General features: G+C 57.3%; 2 protein-coding genes across 7 annotated transcripts in view; one reads left to right on the top strand and one right to left on the bottom strand.

Moving 5' to 3' along the window:
• The window catches only part of NECAB2 (N-terminal EF-hand calcium binding protein 2), a 43643-nt gene extending 41838 nt beyond the window's left edge, over positions 1–1805 (top strand). For all 4 annotated transcript variants that reach the window (XM_061386874.1, XM_061386870.1, XM_061386872.1 and 1 more), the window contains one exon: positions 1309–1805. In XM_061386874.1, the coding sequence (XP_061242858.1) occupies positions 1309–1337 (29 nt within the window). In that variant the 3' untranslated portion in view covers positions 1338–1805. The remainder of the gene's footprint in view (positions 1–1308) is intronic.
• The window catches only part of SLC38A8 (solute carrier family 38 member 8), a 46067-nt gene continuing 30176 nt past the window's right edge, over positions 152–16042 (bottom strand). For 2 of the 3 annotated variants that reach the window (XM_061386863.1, XM_061386860.1), the window contains 5 exons: positions 11437–11551; positions 10119–10266; positions 9530–9738; positions 8232–8283; positions 152–6791 (listed from right to left, as the gene is read on the bottom strand). In XM_061386863.1, the coding sequence (XP_061242847.1) occupies positions 6698–6791; positions 8232–8283; positions 9530–9738; positions 10119–10266; positions 11437–11551 (618 nt within the window). In that variant the 3' untranslated portion in view covers positions 152–6697. Of the gene's footprint in view, positions 6792–7619; positions 8284–9529; positions 9739–10118; positions 10267–11436; positions 11552–16042 lie in introns of those variants that run through there. The other variant, XM_061386862.1, reaches the window with a different exon arrangement.

Below are 16042 nucleotides of genomic sequence, written 5' to 3' on the forward strand. Positions count from 1 at the left end.
CTCTTAGCTGCTAGGAAGTGTAGTCCATGAGTGAGTGCTCAACACAGAGGGGCCTCGGGCACCAGGCGGCTGGGAGGTGGCCCTGAGCCCAGCGTGTGGCAGGCTGGACTTCTACAGATTTGAGAACACATGATACTCAGTACAATAACTCTAAAAATGAAACAGTATTTAATATACAAAAAAGTCAGATGCAGATGTGTATTGTACATGTATTACATAGTGTATAATTATTATACATACATAAGTAGCCACCGAGAACTATGGTTCCTATAAAATACTAACTGCCAAACGCCAGCATATAAAATCTTAGCCAAACTCCGGGAGGTGGTGAGGGACAGGGAAGCCTAGTGCAGTCCGTGGAGTCGCCAAGAGTCGACATGACTTGGTGAGTGAACAACAGGCATATAAAACGTGACGTTCCGACACTGTGTGCGTTTTTTGGAAATCTAACAAAATCCGAAACCACGTTTGTACCTGTGGAAAGTCAAACACGCAAAATAGCCATGGCCCCCGTTTCATGTAAAGCCACCCTTGACTGGGCGGCGCAGCTGGTGAACGAGGGCCTGCCTGGCACAGGTAAGACAGTTGTCCTGGCTCTGGGAGAGGGCAGAAGCTGTGAACACCCACTTCTACATAATTTAACCCCCATTTCTTCCCCAGCATCACCTTCCCTCCCCCAGGGGTTTCACAGAACTCCAGGGCCAAGAAAGAATCTAATGCTCTAACTGGCAAGATTAAGTTTCCCCCTCACTTCCTTGATGTCGGGCTACAGGCGGATTTTAAAGCGCCCATCAGCTAAACCGGGCCTCTGGTCACCCACCCGCCAGACTGCGGTGCATACCTTCCTCCTGGGCTGGCGGCTCTACATGGTACTCCAGTTTTTGAATGGAGCCCTATTTAGATGTTAGCTCTAGAAAATACTGAACTACTGGAGCAGCAGGTACAAAATTACAGACCCAAGAGCAATTTTATTTACAGATACTTTTCCCTTCACGTCTCCTTTAACCAGACGTCAGTCTCTTCTGTCAGTGAATTAGGGGCTCCTCTGTCAAGTCGGCTTTACTAGGCCGCAGTGGAAAGACAAGTTCACGTCCTGGAAAGTTTATTTTTTCAAATGGGCATACAGGCAATATAAAGGCAAGTCTGCTCCTTGGATATGTGATTCGCCACCAGGGGAACAACCAGCAAGCACCCCTGGGGCGCCGGATGCAGGAGGGTCTGCAGGCACCGCCCTTCTGCCCTGAGCGGGGGCAGGGCCTGCTGCTAACCCCCTCACCCCCGCCGAAACCCATCTCTCTTCCTCTCCAGCTGCTTGGTGCACCCTGGGCCGTGACTGACCACCTCCCCGAGGTCCCACAGATGAGTCTGCTGCCCTGCTCCCTCTGACGAAGGATGTCCACTCTTTTCTAGAAACTTTGGTATACTAGCTGTCTTTTCAGTATACTTCCAAATAAGAGTGTCTCTTCCTGCTGTTCAAAGTGAAGGCGCACCCCTCCCCTGGCACCCCCTCCCCCACCCTTGGCGGCAGAGCAGCGTCTGCGCTGCCGGGGCCCTGCTGACGCTGGAGGGCGGTGGTGATGGAGGCGGCTCCCCCGCCAGCAGACGGCCACGCATGACCAGTCCCCGCCGGCCTCTCCCTCACTCTCCCTGGTTGCCACTCCTCCACGTGGTAGAGGGCCGAGACCCTGTAGTGCCCACCCTAGGCCTGGGCTGAGCCCACAGGCGGCAGTAGACCCCACGTAGCAGTGCCCTGCTGGGCAAACAGCCGCCCGGGACGAGCACCAAATAAACTCCCGCTGGGGACAGCTCTGTGTGTGTGTGCTATTTTCTGTGACAGCTGGGGAGGGAAACCACTTTATTAGCCGTGAAACCTGAGCCAAGACCCCACCTTGTGTCAGGGGGCACATTCCAGGTTCCTAGAGGCCAGACCTGACCGGACAGTCTCTCACTGCACATTATGAACTTGATGCTCCGGCCAGACAGAAGGCCAAGCCCCAGACCTCATTCAAAGCCGACTCTGGACGCTCTGCGATCTCCCCTCTGTCTCCCTGGCCGAGTTGCAGGAGAGCAACAGGACACAGAAGTCTCGGGTCAAGAAAGGAGAGGGCCCTGCGTCCCTTTCCTAGAGGAGGAGGCAGAACTGCCAGGCACGAGGACGGGGGAGCTGGGGAGGAGACAGATGGCCCTGGAGCTGGGCCACGGCACCCTCATGGCAGGACCAGGTCTGGTCTCTGCAGCCGCGGCTGGGACAGGTGCTGTCACTAAAGCCGCCACTGCAGGGTGGGGCTCTGCCTCCTCGGGCGGCTGGGGAGCCATGAAGCCGCGGGTCCCCCTCACATGGCCTCCCAGGGCTTGACGCCAGCGCCTCATGCAAAACCAGTGCAACCACAGGGCCTTGACAGAAGGGTGAAGTGCAGACTCAAATCCCAGCTGCGTCCCTGCAGCCAGCCTCCCTCAGCCTCTGTTTTCTTACCTGGGAAGGGGGAGGAGACCCCTCCTCTGGAGACCAGGAGCTGCCTGGCTCGCACCAAGGCTGCTGCAGGGGGTCCCCGTAAGAGCCACCTCCCCCCCCACACACACACCTCCCCAGCACCCGGACCACTCCGAGCTGCTCTGCTGTTTCAGCAACAGTATCCTCGGGGGTTGGGGCTCTTCGAGGTGCAGCTGAGGAGCCCCCGTTACCTGGGCCCGCCCCGTCCAAGCCCTCCCGTCATGCAGATCTGTGCTGACTATGGCCACAGGCACTTGGCACCACCTCAGGTTCCGCAGGGGAGGAGCAGGCTCCGAAGAGAGCAGACACCCACCCACCCGAAAAGGTGCGAGAGCCTCCACTCACTCTACCCTCCAGGGCCGGGCGCCCTCGCTGCCTCCTGCGGCGTCCTGGGATGGGCAGGAGGGGAACCCAAGACCCCGGCAGCAAATCTGGAGTGCCCAGGGCCGCCACCTGTGCCCCGCCCTGCCCCCTGACCACCTCGCACCCAGTGTAGGCAGGCGGGGAGCAACGGCCCTGGATTAACACAGGTCCCAACCGCTGGACACGGAGTAGCCACACGACCCCACAGCTCCACCCCGGGGGTGTATGAGGCCCCAAAGAACCGACACGGTGAAGCAGGGTCCTGTGCCCATGTGTTCACACTTGAGCCAGAAGGCGGAACACACAAGTGTGCGTAGTGGGTGAGTGGACTCCTGAGTGCGGCCCGTCTGGGCAGCGGACTGCGGATCAGCCATCGGGAGGGACGACATCCTGGCCCAGGCTGCGGCACGGTGCCCTCACAGGCACAGGCAGCCACATCGGTACAACCCCATTCACACAGAACGTCTGGAAGAGTTAAGCCCCTAGAAGTGGAAAGCAGCTGAGGGGTTGCGGGGGAGTGACAGTGCGGGAAGGGCTTTGGGAATGGGACGCTCAGTGGTGTGGAGGGGCTCGGCTTCAAGATGGTTTATATTACCTGAATCTCATTTCTTTTAAAAAAAAAAAAGTCAAAGTCAACTCACTTGCCCAAACACGCTCACCACCTGTGTTCCTCATGTCCAGTTCAGGACCTAAGCCTGCCGTGGGAGTGGTGCGCCCACCACTGTGGTGGGGCACAGGCCACCCCTCAGGGCTGGGCTGTCCCCATGTGGTCCCGCGGGGGGACCTGAGCCACTGGGAGCGCCCTTGCCCAGGACACGCAGATCCCCTGCAGCCCAGGCCACTCTGAGCGGAACATGTCACCTGGACTGCCCTGTTCACAGCAGTCACTTGAGACAGAAGGGTCTCTCCACACCAGCACGGGGTTCACCATCGATGGACCAGGACCCTGTGACGGGTCCGGCTCTGTGGGTCTCTCTCAGCTGAGCCTCACGGCTATCTGGGGAGGGAGCGGCTGCCCGCAGCTTCATTTCAGAGGGGAGCGAAGAGGGTGAAAGCCAAGGGCCAGCGTTGGAAGGGAAGGGTTGGCGGGGGGTGTGCCGGGTGGGTGGCTGCCCCAGCTCCAAGGAAGGACACCAGGGCTGAGAACCACACTCACGGAGGTTTCCTGGGTCAGTCACCTGAGGCTGAGGGCTGTTGGAAGCAGGAATGGGCCTGGTTGCAGTCACAGGGCTGGTAAGTGGCAGGCGGGATCAGCCCAGACGTGCCAGACCCACAGCCCCCGCTAGGATCACCCTGGGCTGGAGCATGCACTCCAGCCCTCCGTCCCACAGCTGCTTCCCTGGTGGAGGGGACTTGGACCTGCCCCCGGAGCACGGGCCTCAGCCTCGTGTCTGTCTGCATCCCCGCCCTGCACGATCACGCCTGATCTGAGGCTCGGTCCTATGGGAACTCCATCTGTGCCTGTCAGAGGCGGGATGCTGGTGCCCAGGGGCAATCCTCGTCACCCCTCCAGGAGCCCCCCACCCTTCCAGCACCAGTGTCAGGCCACCCCGTCCCTGCCATCCTCTCCTGCATTGCAGGGAGCCCACGTGTCTGGTCGTTCCCTTTTCCCCTTGGATCTGTGTTCACCTCATCTCAACCTAGATTTTCTAGAAATGAGACCACCATGGCTTGGGTCGCCCACCAGCTGCTGTACATAAAGCATCATGTCTTAATTCTTACGTTGCCTCACACACAGTAAACCTCCTCTGGTTTACTGGCTGGTGGGGAAATGGATTCTTAGGGGAGGTTCATAATAAACTTACTGGATTTTGAGAAAGCAAATGGCAGATAGTGTTCAAAACCAGTGGTCTGACTCCAAAGCTGCTTATCACACAGAATCCCTTTAAGCACGCCCCTTGCCCACCACACTTGGTTCTTACCCAGGACCCTCCTATCATGGCCCAGCCTCCCAGCCAGCACCCTGGAACCAAGCATGCAGGGTTAATGCAACTTTCTGTTCATCTGCACCAGCTCCAGGTGCTAAACGCTCCATGATCTCACTTCTCAGCTCATGTGCCGGTTCTGAGACCCTCATTCAGGAGGACGCGAGGTGTGGGGTTGATCAGAGCACCTGGAGAAGGGTCCCTTGTCCCCTCACGGGGTCAGAGTCTTCAGGGACAGCCAGGGCACTGGCGGGGCAGAGGCCCCAGCCCTGCCCCCAGGGTCGACTAGTTCCCCCGCCTTGGCTACAGCTCAGAAGACAGATTGGAATTCAACCCCTCATTAGTCCCAACCCAACTCTGAAGCTCACAGGACAGGCAGCCTTGAGGTTCCCAAGCCTCGGTTCCCTCACATGTAAAAACGTTTGAAAACGTATGCTAAGTCCAAGAAGCCGGACACAAAAGACCACGTATCGTGTGCGTGCATTCATATGGAATGTCTAGAACGGACAAGTCCATAAAGGCAGAGCGCAGAGCCACAGTCACCGGGGACCGGAGGGAGAGAGGAGGGGGAGTCAGGGCTGCAGGTCCTGGGTTTCTCTGGGGCTACACACTCACGGGAGTTGGGCACTGCTGACAACGGAGCCACTCTGTACACCCACAGACACCCAGACTGCACACTCTGACCATGTGGCATGTGAATCAACGTCCCAAAGCAACGTCAGCACAGGGGGACAAGCTGGGAGACAGGCGAACCACGTGACAGCTCCATCAAGACGTCGTCGCACACACCCGACGTGACGTAGCGCGACCCGGCCACTGCCTACCTGGGGGAGGTGTCCTCAGATGTCAGCCCCTGCAGGCGCAGGCACCACTGGCTTCCGGTGGACGTCCTGGGGCAGAGGAGGAGCGGCCGGAATCCAGCCACGTCCATCCAGGGGTCCCAGGCCCTGGGCAGGCTCAGCACGAGCGAGCACAGCGACTCGACGCAGCAGCAGTGGCCAGTCCTCCACCCTGAGCCCACAGACCCTGCTGCACCACGGCTGCAGGCGCAGCTCCTCAGCCCAGAATCGGGGTGGGGTTGGGAGGGATCCACAGAGCAGACGGCGCACTTGGCCTCCACACTCTTCTGGTCCAGCCAGTGGGAGGAAAGGGGGCTCTCCTTGGGGTCCCACCCACCAGAGAAAGGCCAACTCAGGGTATACATCTCGGGCCCCCCATGCCCTGGCCTGAGCACCAGCTTGAGTGCCCTGCCATCCCCAACCAATGGCACCCCCCAGCCCCCCTGGGCTTTCATCCACGGAGCCATGACTTCACCTCGTGTCTTTGACCCCAACACCCCAAAGCAGGGTTTCCTGGGCCCCAGTACCTACTCCCCAGTTATGGGGTGAACTGTCCCCCAGAAACATAAGCTGCAGTCCTAACCCCAGGAAATGGTGAATGTGACCTAACTTGGAAAGAGGTTCTTTGTACATCCCAAGTAAGTAACTAAGATGAGGTCATATCGAATGAGGACCCTGGGCCCTCTAAGAGGGACACGTGGACACACAGGTAGCTGGAGACAGAGACGGCAGGTGCAGACACACCCAGGAGCACCAGGGTGACCAGTGGGCACCAGGGGGCTGGAGGCAGCAGGTGGGGAGAGGGCGCATAGCCCCGCGCACACCCAGACTCCCAGGCTCCAGACAGAGCTCCGGCCGCTCTGGCCTGAAGCCCCTGGGTCTGTGGTCACGTGCAGGGCCTACGCCACCTCTCACCACCGCACCAGACACCCCGGGACCCAGTGGAAGCCCAGAGGCACAGCCTGGGAAGGACGGACAAGTCAGTTTCTCCAGCTTCTTAATGAAGAGGTCACATGGTTCTCACGGCCAGATGCAGGCAGCCGTGGGGGCCCCCGTCCTGCTGGAGCGCGGGCCGCCCCTCACAGCAGCTCCATGACGGCCGCCACCGTGCTCTGCCCGAAGATGAAGGCGCCGACCAGCACGGAGACCACCCCCCAGGCCTCCAGGCAGCACCTGCCGAGTCAACGAACCCACGTCAACCACGCGCTTCTCCAGAGTTTCCCACAGAAGAGCCAGACACGCGTCGAACGCTCATGACGTGAAGCCCAGTAGAGTCACCAATTCAGAAACAATTCCAATTGCCCTCCCCTTACCTGTAGGGATGGGTTTCTGAGACAACAGAAAATAAAGCACCCCCGCAGTTGAAAAAAAAATTAACCCCCAACTGTTACTTCCTAACCTCATTCCTCCCGGTGCTTTACCAAAGACAGAGAAACGGGGGAGGGAGACATTAGGTTCAAACCCCCTTTTTGCTCCTTTTCCTTGGGGGTGGGGTTGAAGCCTCCTGAAAGTGAGGAAGGAGAAGCCCCAAGTCACACAGATGGGAACAGCGGCTGTGGGGCCAGGGAGGAGGGGCCAGGGGTGGCTGGAACTGGTGGCTGAGGCCACATCCTCACGCTTCATAACGTAACCAGGAGAGACGGGGCAGACAGAGAGGCGGGAGCCGCGATAATAAGATTCCCGCAAAACGGCAGGGATATTTCTAGCCCCATTAACAAAGGCCGCGGGGCCCGTTGTCATGGAAAGACCATCTCCAGTTACACAGCATCGCAGAGTGGCAGCTCAGTGCCAAGAACACCCACCCGGCTGAAGGGGGGAGTGAGGGAACGTGATGGGGCTGCGGGCTCCTCGGAGCAGCTCTGATGGATCAGAAGGCCCTAAGGCAGCGCTGGGATTAAAAATCCCCTGAAAGCCCATCAGTAACGGCTCCGTGAACTTGGCCCGAGGCGCCACACAAAAGCAGCAACACTTGAAGGGGCACTATAGGGAACAAACCCCCCGCAGGCCATTGGGGCTGGCGCTCAGCCCACGTCAGCTTTAGAGTCGTCCAGAAAAACACTTCGCAACCCAGCAGGGAACCCGGCCGAGTCTGCCGCTGTGGGAAGACCAAGCTTGGGCTCCGTGTGGCCAGAAGAAGGAGAAAAAGAGGCACAGGCCCGCGGGTGGGACCCACATTCACAGCTGCTGTGATGTGAGAGCATCTTTCTGTACAGGGCTGAGTGGTAGCACCCCAAAGTCACACCCAACTGGAGCCCATGACCATGACCTCAGATGGAAAGAGGGTCTGTGGGGCGACAGGACCAGCCTGCACCCACCCTGCCCTGGAGAAGGACGCTCGATTACAGCACTCCAGCTGCCAGGAAGACCCCAAATCCACAGACAGCTCCAGCCACAGACCACAGCCTGTGGTGGAAGGCAGTGACGCATGGACTCAGCGGAGCAGTGGCTTGGACCCTCCCGGCTCAGCTACCCGTCACTGTGCAGACGAGGGCCCCTCCCGGCCCGGCCGGCAGTTCCCTCCTCGGCAGGACCCCGCGGGCCCGACTACATCTCACGCCCCGGGAGCCGAGCCCCACACATGCCTTGTCGCCGCCCTCACATGCAGACACTCACTTAACTCGGGGTCCGATGGGCTCCACGCTGACCGCACAAATGAGGCACAGACCTGTGGGGGAGAGCCTGGGGTCACCGCAGCTCTTTGTCATTGAACCCAAAGCAACCCCCAGCTCTACAGGGCTCAGCCAACACCCAGCAGCCCCTAGGGACCCGAGGGCCAGCAGAGCCTTTGCCCACAGTAGCTCCGTGGACTCCCCCTGCCCCTGGTGAGAGGGCAGAGCAGATGGCCCACGGCACTGCTGTGGGGTCCTTGCTCAACACCCCCTAGCACCGGGGTCTCTCCAGCAACAGTGACAGCCACACTCGTCTCTGGTGAGACGGTGCGAGTCAGGGCCAGGTCAAGGACCGACACCCGGGATGCATCTGACAGCCGCCAGCTGCCTGTGTTGTCTGTTGGTTTTTTTTTTTTCTTCTTTTTTAATGGTGCTGCTGGGACTCGAAGTCAGACAGCTCGGCCTAAAGAGCCTGCAATCTCTCCCCGCTCCCAAGCCTGTCCCAGCTGGTCCTTTCCAGCACAGAAATGGCTGGAGCTAAAAGGCCCCACCCAGGACACAGACGTCCAGCCCATCCTGGTGTTTAAGATACTGCCTGGCTGGGCCCATCTGACCCAGACCCGGGCTGGGGGTGGTGTGGGGGTGGGGGTTGGCAGAGAGAATCGGACCCCACTCCTGTCTGAAACCGCCTTCCAGTGCCAGGGGCCGCCCAGGTCTGGGGTTTCGGCCCCTGTATGCTCCTCCTCCCTGGGGAGCCCAGCCTTGGCTACCCTGCATCTCCCAGGCCAGGATAATAGCCAGGCCAATTCAACAGGAATTTCACATCATCCTCACACTGGGAAGGTTTCCTAGGAACCCACCAGTCATGGAAACTGTATTCACCTCCCAGGTTTGGGGGAGAAGGGGGAAGGTGTTTGAGGGGCACCTTTGAACCTCACGAGTTTCATGTAGTTGAAAACATTTAAATAAGATAAAACCCTACAGTGAGTGGCAGCCTTGAGAGGGCGGCTGAGGTTGACTCAGAACTGCTCCATGCCACCTATTCCGCATGAGAGGCCTCAGGGCCTTAGTCCTCCTGTCTGCAGGATGGGTTGATGACAGCACCCCACCTCGTGTGTCCATCAAGGGCTGTTGAGGTGTTTAACGAGGGAAGGTGTGCAGAGCCCTGGCCCTGGCTCAGTAAACAGGGCTGGGAGCCATCCCACCTGCACAGGCTCCCGCCCCCCGCACCCTGACCTCCACGTGGCCGCCCCATGGCAGGGAGCTGGGAAGGACCCACGGCCAGGGGAGCCAGAGCCTCACCTGGGAAGATGAAGATGAAGAAGGAGCTGATGCCGCCGATGATGCCAATGATCTCGCTGAGGTCGGGCAGGAACAGGGCCATGGCGAGCGTCGCAGTGACCCAGAGCACGGTCAGCGGCATCCGGACCCACAGCCCTGCGGGCTCGGCCAGGGCCCGCAGCCCACACGCCCCGCCACAGCCCCGCCTCCAGAAGTCCTGCATCACTGACCTGGAGGCCACAAACCACGGGCTCCCATGTGAGCGCACCCCCCGCCCACGCTGGGTGCCCCAGAGTCCCCCAGCTGCCCCGCACACCCAGCTGGGCTCCCATTCCACAGCAGGGCCTCGGTCCCCAGGGACCCCCACACGTGAGCAGCTGATGGGTGGGGCCTCGCCGGGCGGTCAAGTTCTGGCCACCAGGCTGCAGTCCTGACACCAGCTGGGCCACGCTGGGCAAACCACCCAACTCCCCTGCCCCTTCTCCTCCTCCAGGAAAGGGAGGTGACGACCACCCCCACGACACACAGGCTGGCGTGGTGCCCAGCACGTGCCAGTGCTTGATGGACGGTGTGCCCCACCCTGAACCCTGTGCCCCCGAGCTGGCCTCACCTTCCCAGGAAGAGCACGATGGGATAGGCGGTCACGATGGATACAGCGAAGAGGACCCGGGCGACGATGACAACCCCGTCACTGCCTGGGTAGGACATCAGGATGTCAGCAGACACGTCTGTCCCGAAGGTCAGGAAGCCATACACACCTGCGAGGGCCACAGGGGAACCCAGGAAAGCTGGTGAGAAAAATGCCGGTCCCCCATCTCAACCCCGACATGCTGACAGTACCCACCTCCGCCGCTGCTGAGGTTTCCCCTCGGAGCTGACAGTAGGTTCTAGAACCTCCCCAGGCTTTTCTGTCCTCAGCCCACAGGATCCTCAGTTCTTCTAACTTCAAGACCTGTTGGCCAAGACTGTCCCTTGTCTTCCTCCCAAACAGCTCAGCGTTCACATATGAGGCTCCAGGATGGACTGGAAGCACTTTGACTAATACTTTCTGTGCCCTGTTCCCCCACTCTCTCAGTACCCGGAGAAAGAAGCTGGCCATGCACCCATTTTCCTGATGGGAAAATTCAAGGCCCAGTGTCAGCAACTGTCTGGAATAACACAGCTTACTACAGGAGCGGTCAGGTCCCTCCCCCACAATCCAGCACTGCCTCCCAGCCACCTGCCCTGTCCTGAGACCCCACCTCTGAGCTTTGGCTTTTTGCCCATCCCACGATCCTGCTGGCCCTGCAGCATCTGGAAGACAACCTCAATCACGGGGTCTGACCCAGGGGCTACAGAGCCCTGCTAGACAGAGGTCAACCAGCAAATGTCCAGGCCCCCGACATGTGTATGGCCGCCTCGGGGCTTCCTGAATCAGAGGCTCTGACAGGCCAATGAAAGAAAGCTAGCTGCCGGGCTGGAGGAAAGCAGCCAGGAGTCAGCCTGAGCCCAGGCCCTGGGCTGGATGAGCTGTGGGACCTCGGGTGTGGCAGCCCTTCTGTGAGCCACACCCTGCCACCTCTGAAGACCCTCCCATGCCAGTGTGTGGATGCTCAAACCCACTGTATCTGAGAGGGTGTCCTGTAAACCACACCGGATGTAACACTCTGACAGCATCACTCCTGCCATCCTTCCAGATGGGGAGGAGGGGGTATGGCGAGACAGTCAGCCAGGGTTTCTATCTCAGCTTAGACATCAAGTCAAGAGACCCTGGTTGAGCTGAGGCAATCCTCTGGGTAGAGTGTCCTCCTCTATGAATCGTGGATTCTCCTGGGGGCGTTAGGGACCAAAGACGCTCCAACCACTTAGCGCTGTGCCCAGGATGTGTATTATTCCAGTTTCTCCTACTGCTCCACCCCCAGGTCCTGGGCACCCCAGGCAGGCCTTACCTGTCAGCGAGTAGACGAGGCAGCAGGCCAGCAAGGACAGCACGGAGACCAGGGCCCAGTGCCCGAGGCTCTGGTGGCGCATGCTGCAGTAGATGGACACGGCGGCTTCGTGACACTGCAAGAGAGGGGCAGGGTCAGTGGGGCTCGGGCCAGCCTGCAGTAGAGCCACCTGGCACCCTCTAAAGAGTCTCGTTATCCAGAATGTGAGCAATGACCCAGAAGCCCACCAACTAGCAGAAGGGAGAAGTAAGCTGTCGGATATTCACGTGTGGAACATTACCTGGCACCCAAAGGGGGCAAACACAAGTGCACGCCCGTCACAGAGGCCCCGCGGCCGTAACGTGGAGCGAAAGCAGCCAGAGAAGAATGTTTCCACGTATGTGAAGTTAAAGTTTCAAGGCAAACAAGCCAGGATGGGGTCCTCAATCACTGTTGATGCTGGGGGGTGTGCTGTACACGGTGTGACGTGGACCAGACCCCCGGCCTTGACCCACGAGATGGCAGGAGCGCCCCCTTCAGGTGTGACAATCAAAAGTGTCTGCAGACATTGCCAGGTGTCCCCTGGGGGAGGGGGGCAAAGTCAACCCAGTTGACAGCCCTCGTTTATGGTGACAGAGGGCAGAGCAGTGGTATGGGTGGGTGGACGGTGGTCCCGAGGGAACATTCCGGGGGGCTGATGATGTTCTATGTCCCCACTGGGGTGACGGTTTTGTGGGAGCACACATACTTATGATTTATACACTTCCTATGTACACGACTGGAAAAGATCAGTTTTCATTCCAATCCCAAAGAAAGGCAATGCCAAAAGAATGTTCAAACTACTGCAAAATTGCACTCATCTCACACGCTAGTAAAGTAATGCTCAAAATTCTCCAAGCCAGGCTTCAGCAATACGTGAACCGTGAACTTCCAGATGTTCAAGCCGGTTTTAGAAAAGTCAGAGGAAAGAAAAAGAAAAGGCAGAGGAACAAGAGATCAAATTGCCAACACCCGCTGGATCATCAAAAAAGCGAGAGTTCCAGAAAAAACATTTATTTCTGCTTTATTGACTATGCCAAAACCTTTGACTGTGTGGATCACAATAAACTGTGGAAAATTCTGAAAGAGATGGGAATACCAGGCCACCTGATCTGCCTCTTGGAAACCTATATGCAGGTCAGGAAGCAACAGTTAGAACTGGACATGGAACAACAGACTGGTTCCAAATAGGAAAAGGAGTACGTCAAGGCTGTATATTGTCACCCTGCTTATTTAACTTATATGCAGAGTACATCGTGAGAAACACTGGGCTGGAAGAAGCACAAGCTGGAATCAAGATTGTCAGGAGAAATATCAATAACCTCAGATATGCAGATGACACCACCCTTATGGCAGAAAGTGAAGAGGAACTAAAGAGCCTCTTGATGAAAGTGAAAGAGGAGAGTGAAAAAGTTGGCTTAAAGCTCAACATTCAGAAAACGAAGATCATGGCATCTGGTCCCATCACTTCATGGGAAATAGATGAGGAAACAGTGTCAGACTTTATTTTTGGGGGCTCCAAAATCACTGCAGATGGTGAGTTCAGCCATGAAATTAAAAGATGCTTGCTCCTTGGAAGGAAAGTTATGACCAACCTAGATAGCATATTCAAAAGCAGAGACATTACTTTGCCAACAAAGGTCTGTCTAGTCAAGGCTATGGTTTTTCCAGTAGTCATGTATGGATGTGAGAGTTGGACTGTGAAGAAAACTGAGCACCAAAGAATTGATGTTTTGAACTGTGATGTTGGAGAAGACTCTTGAGAGTCCCTTGGACTGCAAGGAGATCCAACCAGTCCATTCTAAAGGAGATCAGACCTGGGTGTTCTTTGGAAGGAATGATGCTAAAGCTGAAACTCCAATACTTTGGCCACCTCATGTGAAGAGTTGACTCATTGGAAAAGACTCTGATGCTAGGAGGGATTGGGGGCAGGAGGAGAAGGGGACGACAGAGGATGAGATGGCTGGATGGCATCACCGACTCGATGGACGTGCGTCTGAGTGAACTCCGGGAGTTGGTGATGGACAGAGAGGCCTGGCGAGCTGCAATTCATGGGGTCGCAAAGAGTCGGACGTGACTGAGCGACTGAACTGATTACTATATCACATTTTAAAAAATCTAAAGTACATATACCACTGTCGAGAGCCCACCTACGATGTGATGTTCTTGGGGCAGGTCCTGGGCAGCCAGGGAGGAGCTGCTGTTTCTGGATGTGCCCTGTGGGTTCGGGGAACTTCCCAGGCTCCCCGGACAGGGTTCCCACCGTCACATTCACTTACTCCCTTCTGATCAAAACTAGCACGATGACCATCTATGCCTGCCACTCACCACGCTCAAGACTCCCTTCGCCCACCGGGCTCAGCCCACAGCTGCCCCTCTCCACTGCCTCAGGGCCTGTGCCTGTGCTGTGTGCTCCGCCAGGGGCGGCCCCCGGTCCAGCCAGCTCCCACTCACCCTTCAGGAAAGCCCTCCCCTGCTGGCCCCACGTGAGCACAGCCGGGCTTGTTGGCTCAGTGTCTGTTGGGTGTGTGGTAGCAGACACACTCGCCTCACTCATCCCCAGTGTGGAGTCTGGCCCCCAGTTGAGGGCCCTCCTGGGATTACTCAATCATCCATCCCTCTGCTCCACCTGCAGCCGTGAGGCCTCCCAGCGCCCAGTCCAGCTCCTCACACTCAGGCCCTCACTGGTCCCCTCGGTGTGAGTCTGGGGTAGCTCCTCAACCAGGCCCACAGCCCCTACCCTCATGGAGCACACACTGGGAGTGGCTGGGGCACCTCGGCCGCGGGACTCCCGATTCCAGCTGCAGAGGCGGCGTGCAGCCCAGGGCAAGCCCCCACACCTTCTACAACAGGCGAGCCTCAGGGACCTCCCTGGCCTCATGGAAGCCCACTGCAGGCCGGCTCAGCCAGGCAGTGGGCACTTAAATTCCCCCCAAATACAAAAGGACCCTCGACCAGCAGCCATCAATGTCCTGCCTCCCGCACTCGGGAACCCAGGCGTGGGGAAAAGATGGTTGGTGGTGGCCGGATGGAGCCCTGCCCTCCTCCCTGTGGGTCCCACGACTCCTGGGTCATGTGCCTCTTGGTCTTATTTGAGGGAATAAAGCTTCTGAGGGCAGGGCTGCCCTGCTGGGACAGCATCTAGAACAGCGTGTGACCAAGAGCAGGCTGACCAGTCACGAAGTGGTGGGGTGCGGGGCAGAGGAGCACGTGGTGGGTAACAGGTGGAAACAGCCCAGACGTCCCCCGGCTGAGAGATGGAAACGCAAGCCATGGACTCGGCAGACAGCGGAGCATCGCTCAACCGTGAAAAGGGATGCGGTCCCGACGCACACAGCACACAGAAATCACCTCGAAATCACCATGCAGAGTGGAAGAAGCCAGCCACAGAGGACTAGCTACTATATGATTCCACTTACAGGCAGCGTCCAGAAGAGGTACATGCAGAGACGGTAAGAAAGATTCTGGCTGCCAGGGACTGGGCGGGGGACGAGCTGGGGATGGGGAGTGATGGCTAACAGGTAAAAGTTTCTTTGGGAGGCGGTGAGGAATGTTCTGAAATTGGCTGTGGTGATGGCTGCAGAACTCTGTGAACATACCAAAGAACTAGGGGTGAGTTGCACCCCACGTAAGTCATATCTCAAAGCTATTGAGCTTTGAGAAACAAAGAGAAAAGAAACAAGAGAAAAGAAGCCATACAGATGGCCAACAGGCACACTAAACGATGCTCAACAATGGTAACTATCGGACAAATGCGGATCAAAACTACAGGGAGGTACACCACCTCACTCCAGTCAGAACGGCCGTCCTCAAAGCCTACAAATAACAAACGCTGGAGAGGGTGTGGAGACGAGGGAGCCCCCTGTGCTGCTGGTGGGAATGTAAGTTGGCACAACCACTATGGAGACCAGTATGGGGGTTCCTTAAAAAAACTAAGAACAGAGCTACCATGTGATCCAGAAATTCCACTCCTGGGCACATATCTGGAGGAACGGGACTTGCGAAGATACACACCCCAAGTGATCCAGAAATTCCACTCCTGGGCACATATCTGGAGGAATGGGACTTGTGAAGATACACACCCCAAGTCATCCAGAAATTCCAGTCCTGGGCACATATCTGGAGGAACAGGACCTGAGAAGATACACACCCCAACGTTCACTGCAGCACTGTTCACAACAGCCAAGAATGGAAGCAGCCTAAGTGTCCAGCGACAGAGGAGGGGAGAAAGGCGTGGTAACGGACATGCAACGGAATATTATTCAGCCATAAAAAGGAATGAAACACCACCATTTGCAACAACATATATGAACCTAGAGATTATCAAACTAAGAAAGAGGAATATGATATCACTTATATGTGGAATCTTTAAAAAATAAACAGATACAAATGAACTTATTTCCAAAACAGAAACAGACTCACAAACATAGAAAACAAACTTACAGTTACCAAAGGGGAAAGGGGGGTGGGGGGATAAATTAGGACTTTGGGACTAACATATACACACTACTATATATAAAACTGCAAGGAGATCCAACCAGTCCATTCTAAAGGAGATCAGCCCTGGGTGTTCTTTGGAAGGAATGAT

The sequence above is a fragment of the Bos javanicus genome, chromosome 18 (assembly GCF_032452875.1).
Source record: "Bos javanicus breed banteng chromosome 18, ARS-OSU_banteng_1.0, whole genome shotgun sequence".
Classification (NCBI taxonomy): domain Eukaryota; kingdom Metazoa; phylum Chordata; class Mammalia; order Artiodactyla; family Bovidae; genus Bos; species Bos javanicus.